At 38.9% G+C, this 17,169-nt stretch overlaps 1 protein-coding gene across 1 annotated transcript in view; it reads right to left on the bottom strand.

The window, feature by feature from the left end:
* The window catches only part of CACNG4 (calcium voltage-gated channel auxiliary subunit gamma 4), a 118,907-nt gene that overhangs the window by 22,664 nt on the left and 79,074 nt on the right, over nt 1-17,169 (bottom strand). Inside the window, exon 2 of the mRNA XM_027873102.1 lies at nt 4,663-4,746. Coding sequence (XP_027728903.1) covers nt 4,663-4,746 — 84 coding nt within the window. The remainder of the gene's footprint in view (nt 1-4,662; nt 4,747-17,169) is intronic.

The raw sequence follows: 17,169 nt of genomic DNA, 5'->3' as shown, positions 1-17,169 counted from the left end.
CCAGCATGGGGAAGGCACTTAGAACTGAGAGGAGTTGGGAAAGGCTTCTGGTAGAAGGTGGGATTTTATCTGGCTTTGAAGGAAGTTAGGAGATGGAAATGAAGTGGCAGAATATTCCAGGGATGGTGGACAGCCAGTGAAAATGCCCATCATCTTGTTTGAGGAACAGAAGGAGGTCAGTGTCACTTGATCATAGAGTATGTGAGGAGAGAAGGGGGGTCTAAGGTATAAGAAGATTAGAAAGGAAGTTAGAACAGATTATGAAGGGCTCTGAATGCCAAAAAAGAATTTTTTATTTGAACCAGTAAGACTTATTTTTCCTCTCAAAGCTTTCCATGATGTTTTATTTTAACCTGATTTTACATGGATATAAATATTAGGGTTAAGGAGTAGTGGAGGAAAACGTGTGATTTGCCTTAAGTGCTGTTACCATCCTCTTTTTTCCCCTTCCCTGACCCCCAATCTGACTCCTGTCTGGGTCAGGAATGTATTCCTCAATGTTCTTTCCCCCCAACCCTAGTCAACTCTTAACATGACAGAAACACAAGCCAGCAACTTAAACACCCATGGGACCTGGATGACTAGAAGATTCACCCCACCATGCAAAGGCATAGATCCTTCTATTCCCTTTCATTGATATCCACCAATTTCTGTCTTCTCCATTCTACCCTCACAACTCTAAATTTTGTCCACTGCTTGCCACTTAAAGCCACTACCTAAGTTGCGGCTCTCTCTTGTTGGGCTATTACACAGTTTATTAATTAGTCTCTGGCCTCTAGTCTCTTGCCTCAATAATCTATCCTCCACATAGCTGTCAAAGTGACACCCCCAAAAGCCCATGTTTGACCATTTTGCCTTCTTGCTCAGTAACTTATTTGCCTTCCTATTGTTTCTATGATAAAATGCAAACTCCTTGTTTAATACTTAGAAGTCTTTTCAATCTGGTTCCAACTTACTGTTTCAAGTTTATTGCCCTCTTTGTTCAGTCAAATTTATTGTTCAGTCATTCAGTTATGTCTGACTCTTTGTGACTCCATGGGCCATATTGTCCATGGAGTTTTCTTGGCTAGAGTGGTTTGCCATTTTCTTCTCCAGCAGATTAAGGTAAACAGAGGTTAAGTGACTTGCCCAGGATCACACAGCTAATAAAGTAAGTCTGAGGCCAGATTTGAACTCGGGTCTTCCCAACTCCAGGCCCAGTGCTCTATCCACTGAACTATCTAGCTGCCCCAGTCAAATAAGCATTCTTTTACTTCCTCACACAAGACATTCCATTTTCCATTTTCATGCCTTTGCACAGGCTCTTCCAGGCCTATAATGTCCTCTCTCCTAACTGCTGCTGCCTAAAATTGCTACACCTACATAATACCTTTTCTGAACATCCAAGCTTCCAGGGCTTCCCCCTTCCCCACCTCAATTTCATTGTATTATATATTTTGTTTGTGAGAAGCAGCATGGCATAGAGGATAGAGAGCCATCTTCAGAGCTAGTAAGACATGAGTTCAGGTTCTCCTTCTGACTTATACTAGCTGTGTGACTGTACAAGGCATTTAATCTCTCATGGCTTTTTTAGGTAACTCTCTTTTGCAGAAGAAGTTACTGAGAAAGTGCTGACCTACATTGGTAGAGGGAGTTTCCTTATGTCAGTGAAGATATAGGTGCAATCCCTAACTCTGACTTTTTTATATACTTATATAACAGTGCACAGAGACTGGAATTGTCTGGCTGAATAGAACTAGTTACTCCTTCTCTCTGGTCCCCATTCTTGTATGGATGTCCCTCAGAGTTCTGTTCTGGTCCTTTTTCTCTTCTCCATCTATATCATTTCATTTGGCGATCTCATCAGCTCCCATGAATTTAATTACCATCTCTATTTTGAGGATTTTCAAATCTACCAATTCTGCCCCAACTCTTTGCTGACCTCCAAACTTGCATCTCCAACTGCCCTTCAGATAGCTCAAATTGGATATCTAGTAGACATCTTAAAGTAAACATGTCCAAAATTAACTCATTATCTTTCCCCCTAAACCTTTCGTGCCTCCTACCTTCCCTCTCACCGTAGAGGGCAACACCGTCCTCCCAGTCCCTTAGGCTTACAACCTAGGAGTCATTATTGACTCCCCACCATTTCTCACTCCCTATATCCAATCTGCTGCTAAGGCCTGTCAGCTCTTCCCTTCTTTCTGATCACCATCCTTGGCTCCACTCCTGAGAGAAAGAATTTCCTTAAACCTGCCTCAAGTATGGAACAATAGGAAAGCAAATTTGCTTGAGAAGACAATTTTCCTTTCTGAGCCTCCTTTCCCACCTGACCCAGTGGGACTCATTCTTTTTCGCCCCGAGGGAATCCATGACAATCCAGATTCATATACTGTACCTTATATTTTTCTTTGCTTTTGAAGAGATACAATACTTTATCACTAAAACGTCTTTGGTTCCTTTCAAGCCCTCAGATGTTGAAAAATCCCAGTGAATTTTTCTCTCTGTGTAGCTGAGCATAACCTCCCTTTCAATGTTCAGTTGTTTCAGTTATGTCCAATTCTTCATGATCCTATTTAGAGTTTCCTTGGTAAAGATACTGGAATAGTTTGCCATTTCCTTTTTCAGCTCATTTTATAGGTGAGGAAACTGAGACATACAGGCTTAAGCTACTTGTCCAGGGTCACACAGTTAGTGTCTGAGGCCAGATTTGAATTCATGAAGATGAGTCTTCCTGACTCCAGGTCCAGTACTCTATTCACTGCACCACCTAGCTACCCTTTCAATACCTTTGAGCATATGAAAGCCATATAGATCAAGAATGAACTGAGTTAATTGCAGTTTTAAATTATAATTGACTTTTAGAGTGTAGGTAGTCAACAATGTAAAATGTGAACTTTAAAGATCCAGAAATAATCTTTGGAATGGATTCACACTAACCTTGTGGGGGAGAGGCATGAAGAGAGTTTTACCATTGGTTGTTCCTAGCAAATAACCACAGCCACAGTCTGTTCAGCTATGACTTTGAGGGATCCCACATCTCACTATTGATTGTGGTAGAGGCAGGGGTGTTAAAGATGGCAGGTGTGGTGCTAATTCCATTTCTTTCTCAATTGAACTGCAGAGAAGTTGAGGACCACTCGGTCACTAGATATCACTAGAGTTGAAGCCGCTTGGATTCAGACACAGTGGAGGAAGGCAGGATAGTGGCAGCTTTCTTGTCTCCATCCAACATCATGGCTGCTATGAGGAATTTATATTTACCAGCAAGTATTGATCTCTAATGCCTCTCTATTCTTCTACATGTATGAGTTATTTCTCTTGTTAGACTATAAGCTCTTTGAGGGCCGGTTTTTTAAAAAAAATATTATTGAGGGCAGGTTGAAATTTTTTTTTTTTGTTTTAGTATCCCCAGTGCTTAGAACAATGATTAGTAGATTTGTTGTTGTTGAATTATTCAGTCGGATGCGACTCCTCATGATCCCATGGACCATTTTGTCCATGGGGCTTTCTTGGCAAAGATACTGGAATGTGCTGCCATTTCTTTCTCTAGTGGATTAAAGCAAATAGAGGTTAAGTGACTTGCCCAGGTCTCACAGTTAGTATCTGAGGCCATATTTGAACTCAGGTCTTCCTGACTTCTGGCCCAGTGCCCAGCACTGAGTCATCTAGCTGCCTCTTTGCCCAGTAGATAGCAGGCACTTAATAAATGCTTATGTGATTGATTGATTGTAGGACCTGGCGTGTACGGGGTTGAGTTTTCTAATTAGCAACGGCATCTAATGACCCAATTGTCACCTGTCTCCTGTAGCTCCTGGCCCTCTAACATCTCACTGCCAATACAAATATATTTTCATCAACTATCCTTTTCCAAAACAGAAAAAGAACGAGGGAGTGCAAAGTAGACAAACTTTAGGGCATGACCATATGAATTTATCCTAAGAAAAATCATGATTTAGGAGCTGCAGAAACCTTAGAGACCATGGAAAGATGCCTAGATTTTGAGCTCAGATTCCTGGATTCCAATCATGTCTCTGTCCCTTACTACCTGTGTGGGCAAGTTCATTCTTCCAGACCTCAGTTTTCTCAAGAGTAAAATGAAGGGTTTGGACTAGACAGAATTAAATTTGCTTCTGGCTCATTCTAAATGTATGATACTATGATCTCTCATTTCACAGATAAGAAAATAGAAACTTGGGGAGATTAATCAACTTGTCCAGGGCTACATGGCTGCTAAGTGGAGAAAGTGGGAGTCAGATCTACTCTTCTAACCCATTCAAGCTCACAGTGCCCTTTCCTACCTCCTTCTTAACCCCAGGAAGAAGAGTTAGAATCCTTGGCTTTTTAAAAACAAGCTCAGGTGCCACCTTCTATCTTACATGAGGTCTTTCCTATGCCATTAGTTACTTGCACTCTGAAATTGGTACCTTAATGAAATTATATTATTTTGTCCATACAGGCAATGTATTCCTACCCCTTTCCCTAGTAGATGTAAACTCCTTGGGGGCAAGGACCGTTTGAGTTTTTCTTTGGATCTCTGGTGCTTGGTCCAGTGTCTTGCATATAGCAGGGACTTCATAAATGTTTGTTTAATTGAATTGAATTGAAAAGTTAGTCTATCTTTCCTCCAAACTGCCTCTTTCCACTTGCCTCTCCCTCAACAGAATTGGTTTTTGTACTTACGCAGAAGATATTCTGAGCTGTCATGGTCATAATCGTTGTCTTCTGGGAAGTGGTTGATCCGGAAACAATGCCCTTTATAGATCCCTAAAAAGAACAGAAAGAGATCATTTTAATGTGCTGCAGAATGAATGAATGTCTCAGTAATTTGCGTGTGTTTTAAGTAAAACTTGCTCCAGAAAATCACAGATGCGTTTTGCCAACCATAAAAACACCTAGCATCTACTCCCCTCATCCAGATCCCACGAGGTTATTGATCAGAAGCATAGTGTTAACTTTGGATTAGCCTCATAAACAGGGGATGGTGAGGAGGGAGGTGGTGGTAGTAGTGATGCATGATTAATCAATCCCCATACCTCATTTATTTCAGACTATTCGTGACTCTATTTAGGGTTTTCTTGGCAAAGATACTGGAGAGGTTTGCCATTTCCTTCTTCAGCTCATTTTACAGACAAAGAACCGAGGCAAACAGTAAATGACTTGCCCAGGGTCACACAGCTAGTAAGTGTCTGAAGTCAGATTTGCACTCAGGTCTTCCTGGCTCCAGGGCCAGAACTCTATCCACTATGCTACCTAGCTGCAAAACAAGAGAAGGGTGGTGGTGGTGGTGATGAATGATTAATCAATCCCCATACACCACTTCAGGTCTGTGTGTCATCCCTCCATAGAGAAGTTTGAAGTCTTGTCTTGTAAGAAAAGATCTGGATAATCCACAGAACAGAACAAGAACTCCCAAGTAAATTAGAGCAGATTATGTATGTAGAGTTTCTCCCCAGGCCTGGCAAAGATTGAGGCCTAAGAGCTAGACAAGTGAGGGTCATTTGTCTCAAGCACCTTTTATTTTTCACTGGTTTTGGAGAGAAAGGTCCCTTCTTTACCTGGAGAGATGAAATTTTGGCCTTGAAGACAGCAGAATGGGACTAGGTGGGGGTAAGGACAGGAGTACTTAAGTTGAATTTTTCCAGCCCAGAGTGGATGTCTGCTACTCTTGACTGGGTCAAGAGAAGGCCTAAGCACCAGAGGCAATGCTAAGCATATATTATGAGATAATATATTGAAATATATTGTGAACATTAAAGCATCATATAAATATTATTATTATTATAATTAGTGGAAAGGGTTCAGTGACTGTTGGCATCCATCAGTACATGAAGCAACAGGTGTCTGTTGGTAAGACTAGTTTAGTGTTTTCCCAAGGCTCTCCTGGGAGCAGAAGCTCATTCCTCTCTTCATTTCCTCCATCTACTTCTCATTTTTACTCATCCCAACAGAGAATGGGGTAGAGGAGAGGAGAAAGCCCTCATTTAGTGGCAGACTGAGCAGCTGGCATCAGCAACTGTTATCTCTTTAAGCAGTATTTGGGGTTTTCTTGTTATGTGTTTGAAATTGTAATTAAACCAGATAGCTATTGAATCTGTGCCAATTTTGCTTATTTGAAATGAATATGGAGAGACTGGAACGAGGGAGGACAAACCTGAAAGAGGAAGAGATCTAAATTATTGAGTTTTTAAAAACTCAATTTGGATTTTGCCAGTATAAACTGTCTGGAGATTCAGAGGGGAAAACTGAGAGAGAAAGAGAGAGAGGGAGAGAGAGAGAGAGAGAGACAGAGAGAGAGAGAGAGACAGAGAGACAGACAGAGAGACAGAGACAGACAGAGACAGAGAAAGAGAGACAGAGACAGAAACAGAGACAGAGACAGAGAGAGATAGACAGAAACAGAGACAGAGACAGAGAGAGACAGACAGAGATAGACAGATACTGACAAAGACAGAGAGAGAAGAAGGAGGAGGAAGAAGAGGTAGCAAAAAATCAATTTGTTCTTCCCTTTTCTCTTGAAGGTAATGAGATGGGTTGAAACTTTTTGTTAAATTTTATTTTTTTTCTATTGACAATAGAAATTGACAATCTATTTACTCTTTCTTCACCCCTGGGTAGGGGAGATTTAGGAAGGGGGAACCTTTGTAACAAATATTCATAGTTAAGGAAAACAAATTCCTACATTGGCTGAATCTAAAAAATATATGTAATTCTGTACTTTGAGACCATCACCTCCCTGTTAGGAAGTGGGTAGCACTGGTCCTTTGGAATTATGGTTGGTCAATGCAATGATCAGAGTTGTTAGGTCTTTAAAAATGTTGTCTTTACAATGGTGTATCATTATATAAATAATTCTTCTGGTTCTGCTTACTTCATGCTGCATTAGTTTATATAATTCTTCCCAGGTTCCTTTGAAACTGTTCCTTTCATCATTTTTACAGTATAATAACATTCTATTATGTTCGTATATTGTCATTTATTCAGCCATTCCCTAACTGATGGGTACCCTTTAGCTTCCTTAGCCACTACAAAATATTTCTGTACAGATCTAAATAAGTGGAAAAATATCAATTTCTCACAGGTAGGCTGAGCCAATATAATAAAAACAACAAATTTTGCCTAAACTAATTTACTTATTCAGTGTCATACCAATCAAATCACCAAAAAATTTGTTTTATAGAGCTAGAAAAAATAATGAAATTCATCTGGAAGAACAAAAAATCAAGAATATCAAGGGAATTAATTTAAAAAATGCACAAGAAAGTGGCCTAGCAGGACCAGATCTCAAACTATGTTATAAAGCAATAATCATCAAACAGTAGGAGGTTAGTGGAATAGATTAGGTACATAAGACACAGTAGTAAACGACCACAGTAACCTAGTGTTTGATAAACCCAGAGACCCCAGCCTCTGAGATAAGGACTCACTATTTGACGAAAACTACTGGGAAAATTGGAAAACAATATGGCAGAAACTAGGTGTAGACCAATATTTTACACTGTATACCAAGAAAAAGTCAAAATGGGTACATGATTTAGACATAAAAGGGTGATACCATAAACAAGTTAAGAGAGTCCTGTCAGATCTATGGAGAAGGGAAGAATTTATGACCAAACAAGAGATGGTGAGCACTACAAAGTGTAAAATAGGTAATTTTGACTATGTTAAATTAAAAATGTTTTGCACAAACAAAATCAATGCAAGCAAGATTAGAAGTAAAGTAGAAAGCTGGGAAATGATCTTTATAGAAAATGTCTCTGATAAAGGCCTCATTTCTCAAATATATAGAGAACTGGGTCAAATTTTTAAGAATACAAGCCACTCCCCAATTGATAAATGGTCAAATGATATGAACAGGAAGTTTTCAGATGAAGACATTAAAGCTATCTATAGTCATATGAAGAAATGATCTAGATCACTTTTGATTAGAGAAATGCAAATTAAAACAACTCTGAGGTACCACCTCATACCAATCAGATTGGCTAACATGATAAAAAAGGAAAATGATAAATGTTGGAGAAGATGTAGGAAAATTGAGACACTAATGCATTGTTGGTAGAGTTGTGAACTGATCCAACCATTCTGGAGAGCAATCTGGAACTATGCTCAAAGGGCAACCAAACTGTACATACCCTTTGATCCAGCAATACCACTACTAAGTCTGTATCCTAAAGAGATCGTAAAAAAGGAAAAAGGACCTACACACACAAAAATATTTATAACAGTTCTTTTTGTGGTGGCAAAAAATTAAAAATTGAGGGGATGCCCATCAATTGGGGAATAGCTAAAAAACCCCTGCAACATATGAATATAATGGAATACTATTGTGCAATAAGAAATGATGAGCAGGCAAATTTCAGAAAAACCTGGAAATACTTATACAAACCGATGCAAAGTGAAAGGAGCAGAGCTGGGAGAATATTGTGCATAATAACTGCAACATTGTGTGATGATCAACTATGAATGACTTAGCTTTTCTCAGCAATGTAATGATTCAAGACAATTACAAAGGATTCGATAGAAAATGCTATCCATATCCAGAGAAAGAACTGATGGACTCTGAATGCAAATCAAAGCATACCATTTTTACTTTCTTTATTATTTTTGTGTGGTTTTACATGACTGCACATATATAAGCTATATCAAATTGTTTACTGTTTTAAGAAAGAGGGGAGGGAGAAAAATTTGGAATTCAAAATTTTGTAAAAAATGAATATTAAAAATTATCTTTACATATAATTGAAAAAATAAAACACTAAAAAAATTAATATATCTATATATATGGGTCCTTTTTCCTACTTCTTTGATCTTTTTTTTTTAGCAGTTTAGATCTAGTATTGGCCTATCCACTGAGTCGAAGGCTAGTGACGTATGAGACTTAGCTCTAAATTGCTTTCCAGAATGGTTGGATCAATTTTCACAGCTCCACCAATAGTTTGAGCCAAGGTTGAAAGAAAAACCCATGGCCCGGAAGAGGAGTAAGTCATTAGAAAAGTGTCAAAGGTAGGGGGAATGAGTTTCCCAGGCATGTGAAAATAGTTTGTGCACTACACAGTCTTTTGCAGTTATAAGGTATTATTAATAAATTATTATTTTTTTATTATAGTAGAATGTAAGCTTCTTGAGGGCAGGGACTACTTGGTTTTGTTTTTGTTTTGCAGTGCTATCTTTAGCACTAGCTCAGTATGTAGCACATGTAGCTTAGTGCCTATGGGCTTAATACATGCTTGCTGAATTATGTTGAATTAACACCAGAAAACATTACATTTTGCACAGTTCTCATCCCCATCCTCACCCTTGCCTCAATCTCTAGGCTGGAGCTCTATCATGAAAAGAATGAACACAGGCCAAATGAGTGAGGATGTTCTGCATTTGCAGCAACATTTTACATTTACAAATAAATCTTTGTAAAAATCTAACCAGCTCACTGAGCACGTTGACCACCTCAATTTCCCAGCAAGATGCAACATAGATCAGACAATGAATCGCCTCAACAATGTTTTATCCTCCTCTTGCCAAATGTGATACTTGCTTAGGCTTGTGGCCACTGAGGGCAACCTATCTTCAATTGCTTTTATAAGACAGCACATATTGACCTTAACCAGCTAGCAATCCATATAGCCGCAGAACTGACCTCACTGTGGGCCAAGTGAGATCTTTAACGCAATCTAATCTCTGCACAGCTCCAAGAGGCACTCAGAGTTCACTGTAATTGGGAGAGGCAGTTAATGAGCACATCTCTCTTTCTACTCTGATTTCCCAATTATCCGGTTTTAGCTGACCTCACCAGTCTTATTCCCTTTTGTTCAGGCCCCATAAGCCTTCACAGATTGTAAGTGACTCCCAAAGTTGCTTGATAGGCACAGGGTTGAAGGGTTTGAAACCATTCGTGTTTCCTATGTGGCCAAAAGCCACTAGACTCAGAGAATTTCATTAAAGTTAGGGTTCTGTGTCAGGAAGGAATATTGTCAGCTTCAATGGAGAAGTGAATAGAGTAGTTGGAAAGGACCACAGGAGAGGTGTTCTTGCTTCCTAATCCTGAGAATTATCCTCGATAATTATTCCATTTTTTATCTCCATGCCTTTGCATAGATTATTTAGCCCCCGTGCCTTTGAATGTAATCTCTCTTCACTCTGGGAATCTCTAGCTTTCAAATTCAGGCTCAAATTTCACCTACTTTAGGCCATTCACGATCCCCCCAGTTGCTACCACTTCCCTTGCCCCAAATATAGTGATGTGGCTAGGGTTAGAGAGCTGGCTTTGAAGTAGGAAATACCTCTGACCCCAACTAGCTGTTTGATGCTGTGCAAGTCATGTGACCTTTAATCTCCCTGGAAACTCTCAAAGGCTTTAAGATGGGGAGCACTTTCTGATCTGCATAGGATAAAGATAATGTCCTTACTGAAATTTCCTTAACCCAATGAACTCACCAAGCAGCTAGGTAGCACAGTGGATAGAGTCTTTACCTGTAAAGTGCTTTGCAAACCTTAAAACACAATATAAATGCTATCATCATCATCTTCATCTAATAAAACAAACATTTTATATTTCTATGTGTCTATATGTAATAGCATATATGTGTGTATATGTATATATATATGTGTGTGTGCACGTGCGTGTATGTGTGTGTGTATGTGTGTGTATGTAGCTAGGTAGTGTAGTGGGTAGAACACTGGGCCTTCAGTCAATAAGACCTGAGTTCAAATCCAGCCTCAGGTATTTACTAGCTTTGTGACCTTGGGTAAGTCACTTAACTTCTGTTTGCCTTAGTTTCCTCAACTGTAAAATGGGGATAATAGCACCTTCCTCCCAAGGTTGTTGGGAGGATCAAATGAGAAAATATTTGTTAAATGCTTAGCACAGTGTCTGGCACATAGCAAGTGTTATATAATGGAGAAGGAAATGGCAAACCACTCCAGTATCACTGCCAAGAAAACCTCAAATTGGGTCAAATAGAGTTGGACATGACTGAAACGACTGAACAACAGCAAAAGTGCTATAAAAATGTTAGCTATCAGTATCTATTATTCCTCCTAGTAGAATGTAATCTTCCTCAGGGTAGGGATTTTTGTTTTTGTCTCTGTATCCCCAGTAACTAGCATAGGACCTTGTCTTCTCTGCTCAATTAGACTGTAAACATCTCAAAAGCCAGGGCCATGTGTCCTTCTGTTCATTTAGATCAGAACTGAGCACAGAGTGGACACTAAATACTTTTGTCAGATAGCTAGTGGGACTTGGGATTATTCTTTGTGGCTCTGAAATAGAATTTTTATGTGCAAAATTGACTGGCCTAGATGAGATGGAACTTGGGAGTGATCACAAAAGATAAAATAGATGCCTTCAATTACATGAAATGGAAAAGGTTCTGTGTAATAAAATAAAATAAAAGCAACTAGGATGAAAAGAGAAGTGGTTGATTGGGGAAAGAACTTGTCATCAAATATTTCTAATAGGCGTCTGACATCCAAGATACATAGGGAATTAACAAAAGGATACAACTATTCCCCAATGCACAAGTGGTCAAAGGACATGAACAAACAACAGTCCTCAAAAGAGTTGTATACCATGAACAGTTTGCTCCAAATCGCTATTAATATGAGAGGTATGAATCAGAACTGCTCTGAATCTTTACCTCACACTCAACAAATTGGCAAAGATGACAAAATATGGGAATATTCAATGTCAGAGGAGTGGTGGGAAGATAGGCACATTAGCATGCTTTTGGCAGAGCTGTGAATTGATCCAACTATTCTGGAAAGCAATTTGAAATTATGTAAGAAAATGACGAAAATATCTATATCTGTGTGTCCCCGAGATCTCACTGCTAGGCATTTACTCTAGGAGAGCAGTGATAAAAGCAGCATGTTTTGTGGTAGCAAAGAACTGGAAAGAAAGTAGATGCCTATTAATTAGAGGATGGTTAAAAAGGTTGTGGTACATGAATATAATGGATTATCACTGCTCTGTAAAAAAAATGATAAATACATAGAAGCATGGGAAGCCACACATGAACTGATGCAAAGTAAATTAAGGAAAACCAAGAAAATGATATACACAATGACTACAGTAATGAAAGAACAGTAACAAAACAATCAAAACTGAATGCTGTGAAGTTATAATGAATGAACTTTGAACCATAAGAGGAGATACAGGACTAAACCTCCCTGCCTTTCTTGCAGAGGTGGGGGACCAGGGGGACTGAACACTGAATATAAGACTTTATTGATATTGGTTAGTTTTGCTGAACTGGATTTTCCCTCCTCTTTATTATTCTTAATTATAAGGGATGGCTCTCTGGAAGAGGGAGAAGGGAAAGATATATTGGGAAATGTAAGTAATAGGTGTCCCTATGTGTCCTCCTTCTCTTGGTTGGAGACCCTGACTGGCTAGAGGAGACAGGGCCAGGAGACCTCCCCAAGAATGGTGGGACAGGAACCCTCCACTATCTGTGTCTATCCCCTACCAAACCCTGCCTTACCCTACAGTGCCTAGGGCTGCTACTCCTCCTCAGTCCCCCTAACCCACTGTACTCCTCTCTTCCTTTTCTCCTCTCTACATTCTCTTTGTGTGAGGAAACTCATGGGTGACTAGATTCCTACAGTTTAACACTTTCTTTTCAATGTCTAGTCTTGAAAAGTTGCCGAGAGAGCTGAGACGTTGTGTTTTGCCCAGGGTCACAGAGCCAGTATATGTCAGAGACAGGTCTTTAACCAATGTCTTCCTGGCTTCAAGAACAGTTCTCTGTCTACTAGTGTCTATACCACTACCTCTCAGAAGCAAAATGATAAGGGTAATAGAAAACACTTAACTTTGGGAATTCAGAAGACCTGAGTTCAAATCCTACCTCTGATACTATCTGTGTGATGATGGGGAAGTCACTTATCTTTTCTGAGTTCTAGTATACTAGTATCTGTCAAATGGGGACAATAATACTTCTAACAGCTGAGGTACAAATGAGATAATATATATATAAAATACTTTGGAACTTTAAAGCACTATATAAATTCCAATAACAATAATAACAATAATAATAATTATAATAGTAATAGTAATAATAAAAATCTAAAGCATCTGAGCTAAGTGGCCCAGTAAGCAGCAATAGCAGGAATCTCAGGGGTAAGTTCACTACCAGCATCTTTGATTCTGTCCAGCTCAAGAGCTGTTCTCAGAAAGGCCAAGAAACAGCAAACAAGGTTAAAGATTGTTGAGGAATACACATAGTTTCCAAATCAGAACACCTGCTTCCATTTCCTGGTTCAGTATAAATAACTCCCAGGGACTCTGGCAAAAATCAGGATGTAGTTTTGAGAAAGGAAATGTGGACTTCTAAGATTATCATATCTTTTCCTAATAATTCTTGGTAATGATAGTGCATCATTATCATCTAAGGCAGCAAAGTGGTAGAGTGGTTGGAGCTCTTGGGCCTGGCATCAAGAAGACCTGAGTTCAAATCCAGCCTCAGACACTTAAAGCTGTATGATCCTAGGCAAGTCACTTAACCTCTGTCTGCTTCAGTTTTGTCATCTGTAAAAGAAGGATAATAATAGTACCTATCTCCCAAGGTTGTGAGAATCAAATGAGATATTTGTAAAGTGCTCTGCAAACTCAAAATGCTTTATAAATACTAGCTATTGTTAACCCTGTAAATAAGATGAAAAATTCAGCAGCCTATAGAAGCAGATTACTCTTCTGTCAAAAAGTAAAACTGTGAGTTATTTTTTAAAATAATTTTTATTCTACATTTAACAAACAGCGAACAAGATGAAAATTTTCATACACAGTAGAACAGAAAGAGGACTGTACATGGAAATGTGGCTTTCTATTGTGTACAGTTCACTTTTCTTTTCAATTATATAATAAATTCAACTTATAGCCTTCAAAGGCGCCCTGCTCCTCTGTGATTTTTTCTGGCCTTCTGTTCCCTTCAGTGCATTTTAAAAAAGCGCCTCAATGATCATCTTTTCTGAGTTGTGTTTTCTTAAGCATCTATGGAAAATCTTTCTTTACCCTGGGCTCTCTATATTTCCTTCTACTTTAAAATGAAGGCTTTGGACTAAATAATCTCAAAGGTCCCTTCAATTGTAACATTCCAAGGTTTTATTGTCCAATAACTTAAGTATGAAGGTCTGGAAATGGTCCACAGTTTTCACTCTTTCCTATGTTCACTTACCCATGTCCTCTCTCTTCCAATGACTAGATTTCATTTACTGTTATTTAATAAATGTTAATTATTACAATTACTTATTGTGAGGTCACTGAGAAGTGACCATCTTGAGGGAATCACCCAATTTGCAGGCAATGGAGATGGTTTTGGCATTCTGAAAGTTGCTGGTTACCATTCTAGTTCAAACCCTTATCATCTTTCACCTGGACTATTGCAACAATCATTGGTGCCCTTGGCTGGCCTCTTCTCACTCCAATGTCCCTCCCCCTTCCCCAATGTGTTTTTCCTAAAGTGGAGGTCTGACCATCTTAGTCCCATACTCCATAAATTTCAGTGGTTCCTTGTTTCTTCTAGGGATAGAATTGTGTACTGGATTTGTGATGTCATTGTTACAGAGAACTTTCAGGTGAGGAAATTCTCTCTGCTAATGCAGGTCAGCACCTTTCCTGCAGTTTATAGCTTTTGAAAGTTGCCTAGAGGGGCAGCTAGGTGGCGCAGTGGATAGAGCAGCGGCCCTGAAGTCAGGATGACCTGAGTTCAAATACGGCCTCAGAACAAACACTTGACACTTACTAGCTGTGTGACCCTGGGCAAGTCACTTAACCCCAATTGCCTTAACAAAAAAGTTGCCTAGAAGACTGGAAGGTAAAATGACTTATACAAGGTCACACAGTCAATACGTGTCAAAGGCAGTACTTGAACTCAGGTCTTTCTTGCTTTGAGGCTAGCAGTTCTCTATGCAATAGACATTGCTTCCTTTTATTACCTCTGGGATCAAATATTAATGACTCTATTTGGCATTTAAAACTCTTCCCAACCTGGCCCCAACCCTACCTTTCCAGCCTTATTACCTATCATTCCCCTTCCCTCACACTATGACAAACAGACAGAGATAAACCAGTCTTCTAATTGCGCTTGACATTTAGCGCTCCATCCATCTCCACTGGAACAGCCCTGGCTTTTCCATAGACCTGGAATGAATGCCCTCATCACCTCCACCTTTTAGACTCACTGAATTTCTTGTGGCTTATCTCACACATCACTTTCTACATGATGCCATGCCCAAGCCCACCAGATGTTGCTAGTGCCTTCCTTGCAAAGTTATTTTGTATTATTCTGGATCTATTTTGTACATACAAAATATACATGTATAAACAAAATATATGTATTTATCAATATATATGTATATACAAAGTATATCTATTTTGTGTATACATGTGCCTACATGTATACGTGTTACCTTGTGTATACATGTTACCTTCCCTTGCTAGCTTATAAGCACTGAGAGGGCAGGTACTATTTTACCTCTGTCTTTGAGTCTCTAGCATCAAGTACAGTATAGTAGGAGCTTAATAAATGCTTGTTGATTGAAAACTAGCCACAAGACCTTGGACAAGTAACTTCTCCTCTCTGGGCCTCATTTTCTTTATGTGTAAAATGAGGAATTGGTCTAGAATAATACAGAATTTGAATATTCTAAGTGTCATAATGGTTCAGAATTAGGGAAAAGCCATAGCAAACTATGCAAACAAGCTATAAAGACTGAGTATATATTCAAGTTGAATTCTGATATAATTCAATTCAGTCAGTTGAATGTCATTTATTAATCAACTACTGTGTACAAAGTGTCAGGTTGGGGAATAAAAAAAAGAAAAATAGTCCTTGTCCTCAAGGAATCTAGGAAAGAGGTAGGAAAGAGGATATAAAATATAAACATATATGCATATATATATATGTACATATTTGGGGAGAAGGGACAGAGAAGGGGATCAGGAAAAAACTGAATCTTGAAGGAAACTGGTAGAGAAGAGAAGGGATTATATTACAGGCATAGTGGACAAAGACATGGAGGTGGGAGAAAAGGAATCAAGTAGTGAAGTTTACTGGAGCTGCTAAAACTGGGCTCTCAAACCACTGTTAAATTTTCAGTGGGAGCATTTATGCCTTGGAAACCAGTAAACCCTCCAAATCCGGGTTTGATCTATTATTTTGCTGATTGTCTAGACTTAAGGAAGCCAAGAGAAAATGTTAATAATGCAGATTAAACTTTAAAATGTGTCTGCCTCCCTTCTCCCCCCCATCCCCCAAGCTGGTTGTTAAACTTTTACTAGCATACCCCTGCAAGCAGGTCAGTTACATTGGAATATGGTAGTATTCACTAAGTCTGGAAGTAAGTATATGAGGCTGCATTTGAACTTAAGTCCTCCTGACTCCAGGGCTGATGTTTTATCCACAGGTTTGTTTGTTTTTAACCAGATATGATTTCATCACTGAGAGGTTTCCACCCTCCAGTGCAGACTGACACCTTCTTTGCAACTTACAATTCTTAGAGTTTCCTGGGGACACTGAGAGGTTAAGTGCTTAGGAGAAGGTTATAGACAGTATGATACAAGAGCAGGATTAGAACCCAGGTCTTCCTGACTCCAAGTTTGACTCTATATTTTACTATACCACATCCTCTAGGTACTGGAGACATAAAGACAAAACAAGCAAAAGTCTCTGTCCACACGAAGCTTACTGGCAGAACATAACCTGTGCAATTTATTACATCCTGGTGTTGACCTAATATTCACATCTGATGTGTTATTTAACTGTCTTCTGATAAAAAAATCTTGAGTGGCTTTCTATACTATAAAATACAAACTCTTTAACCTGGAAGAGCCATCTCCAATCTGGTTCCCATTACTTTTCCAGCTTTATTTCCCATTACTGTCCTTTACAAATTTTATGTTCTAATTATATTTGATCGGTGGCCATAGTTATTAAAATCTTTTTGATTTGGTTGATGTCTGTTCTTTCTGTTGACATAGATGTAGTCATGTATATTGTTTTCATGGGTCTGATTATTTTATTCTGCACTGGTTTCATATGTTTACCCCATGTTTCCTGAATTTTTCATATTTATCTTATATTATGACTCAGGAATAGTCCATTATACTCATTTAGCTTAGCCATCCCTTAATTGATGAGCAACTTATAGTTTCTAATTCCTTGCTACCACAATTTTGTTATAAATGAATGTTTT

This window comes from Vombatus ursinus, unplaced genomic scaffold (assembly GCF_900497805.2).
Source record: "Vombatus ursinus unplaced genomic scaffold, bare-nosed wombat genome assembly UNPS02014801.1, whole genome shotgun sequence".
Taxonomy (NCBI): Eukaryota; Metazoa; Chordata; class Mammalia; order Diprotodontia; family Vombatidae; genus Vombatus; species Vombatus ursinus.
Note: the sequence above shows the minus strand (reverse complement) of the source record. Positions and strands in the feature narration are given on the sequence as shown.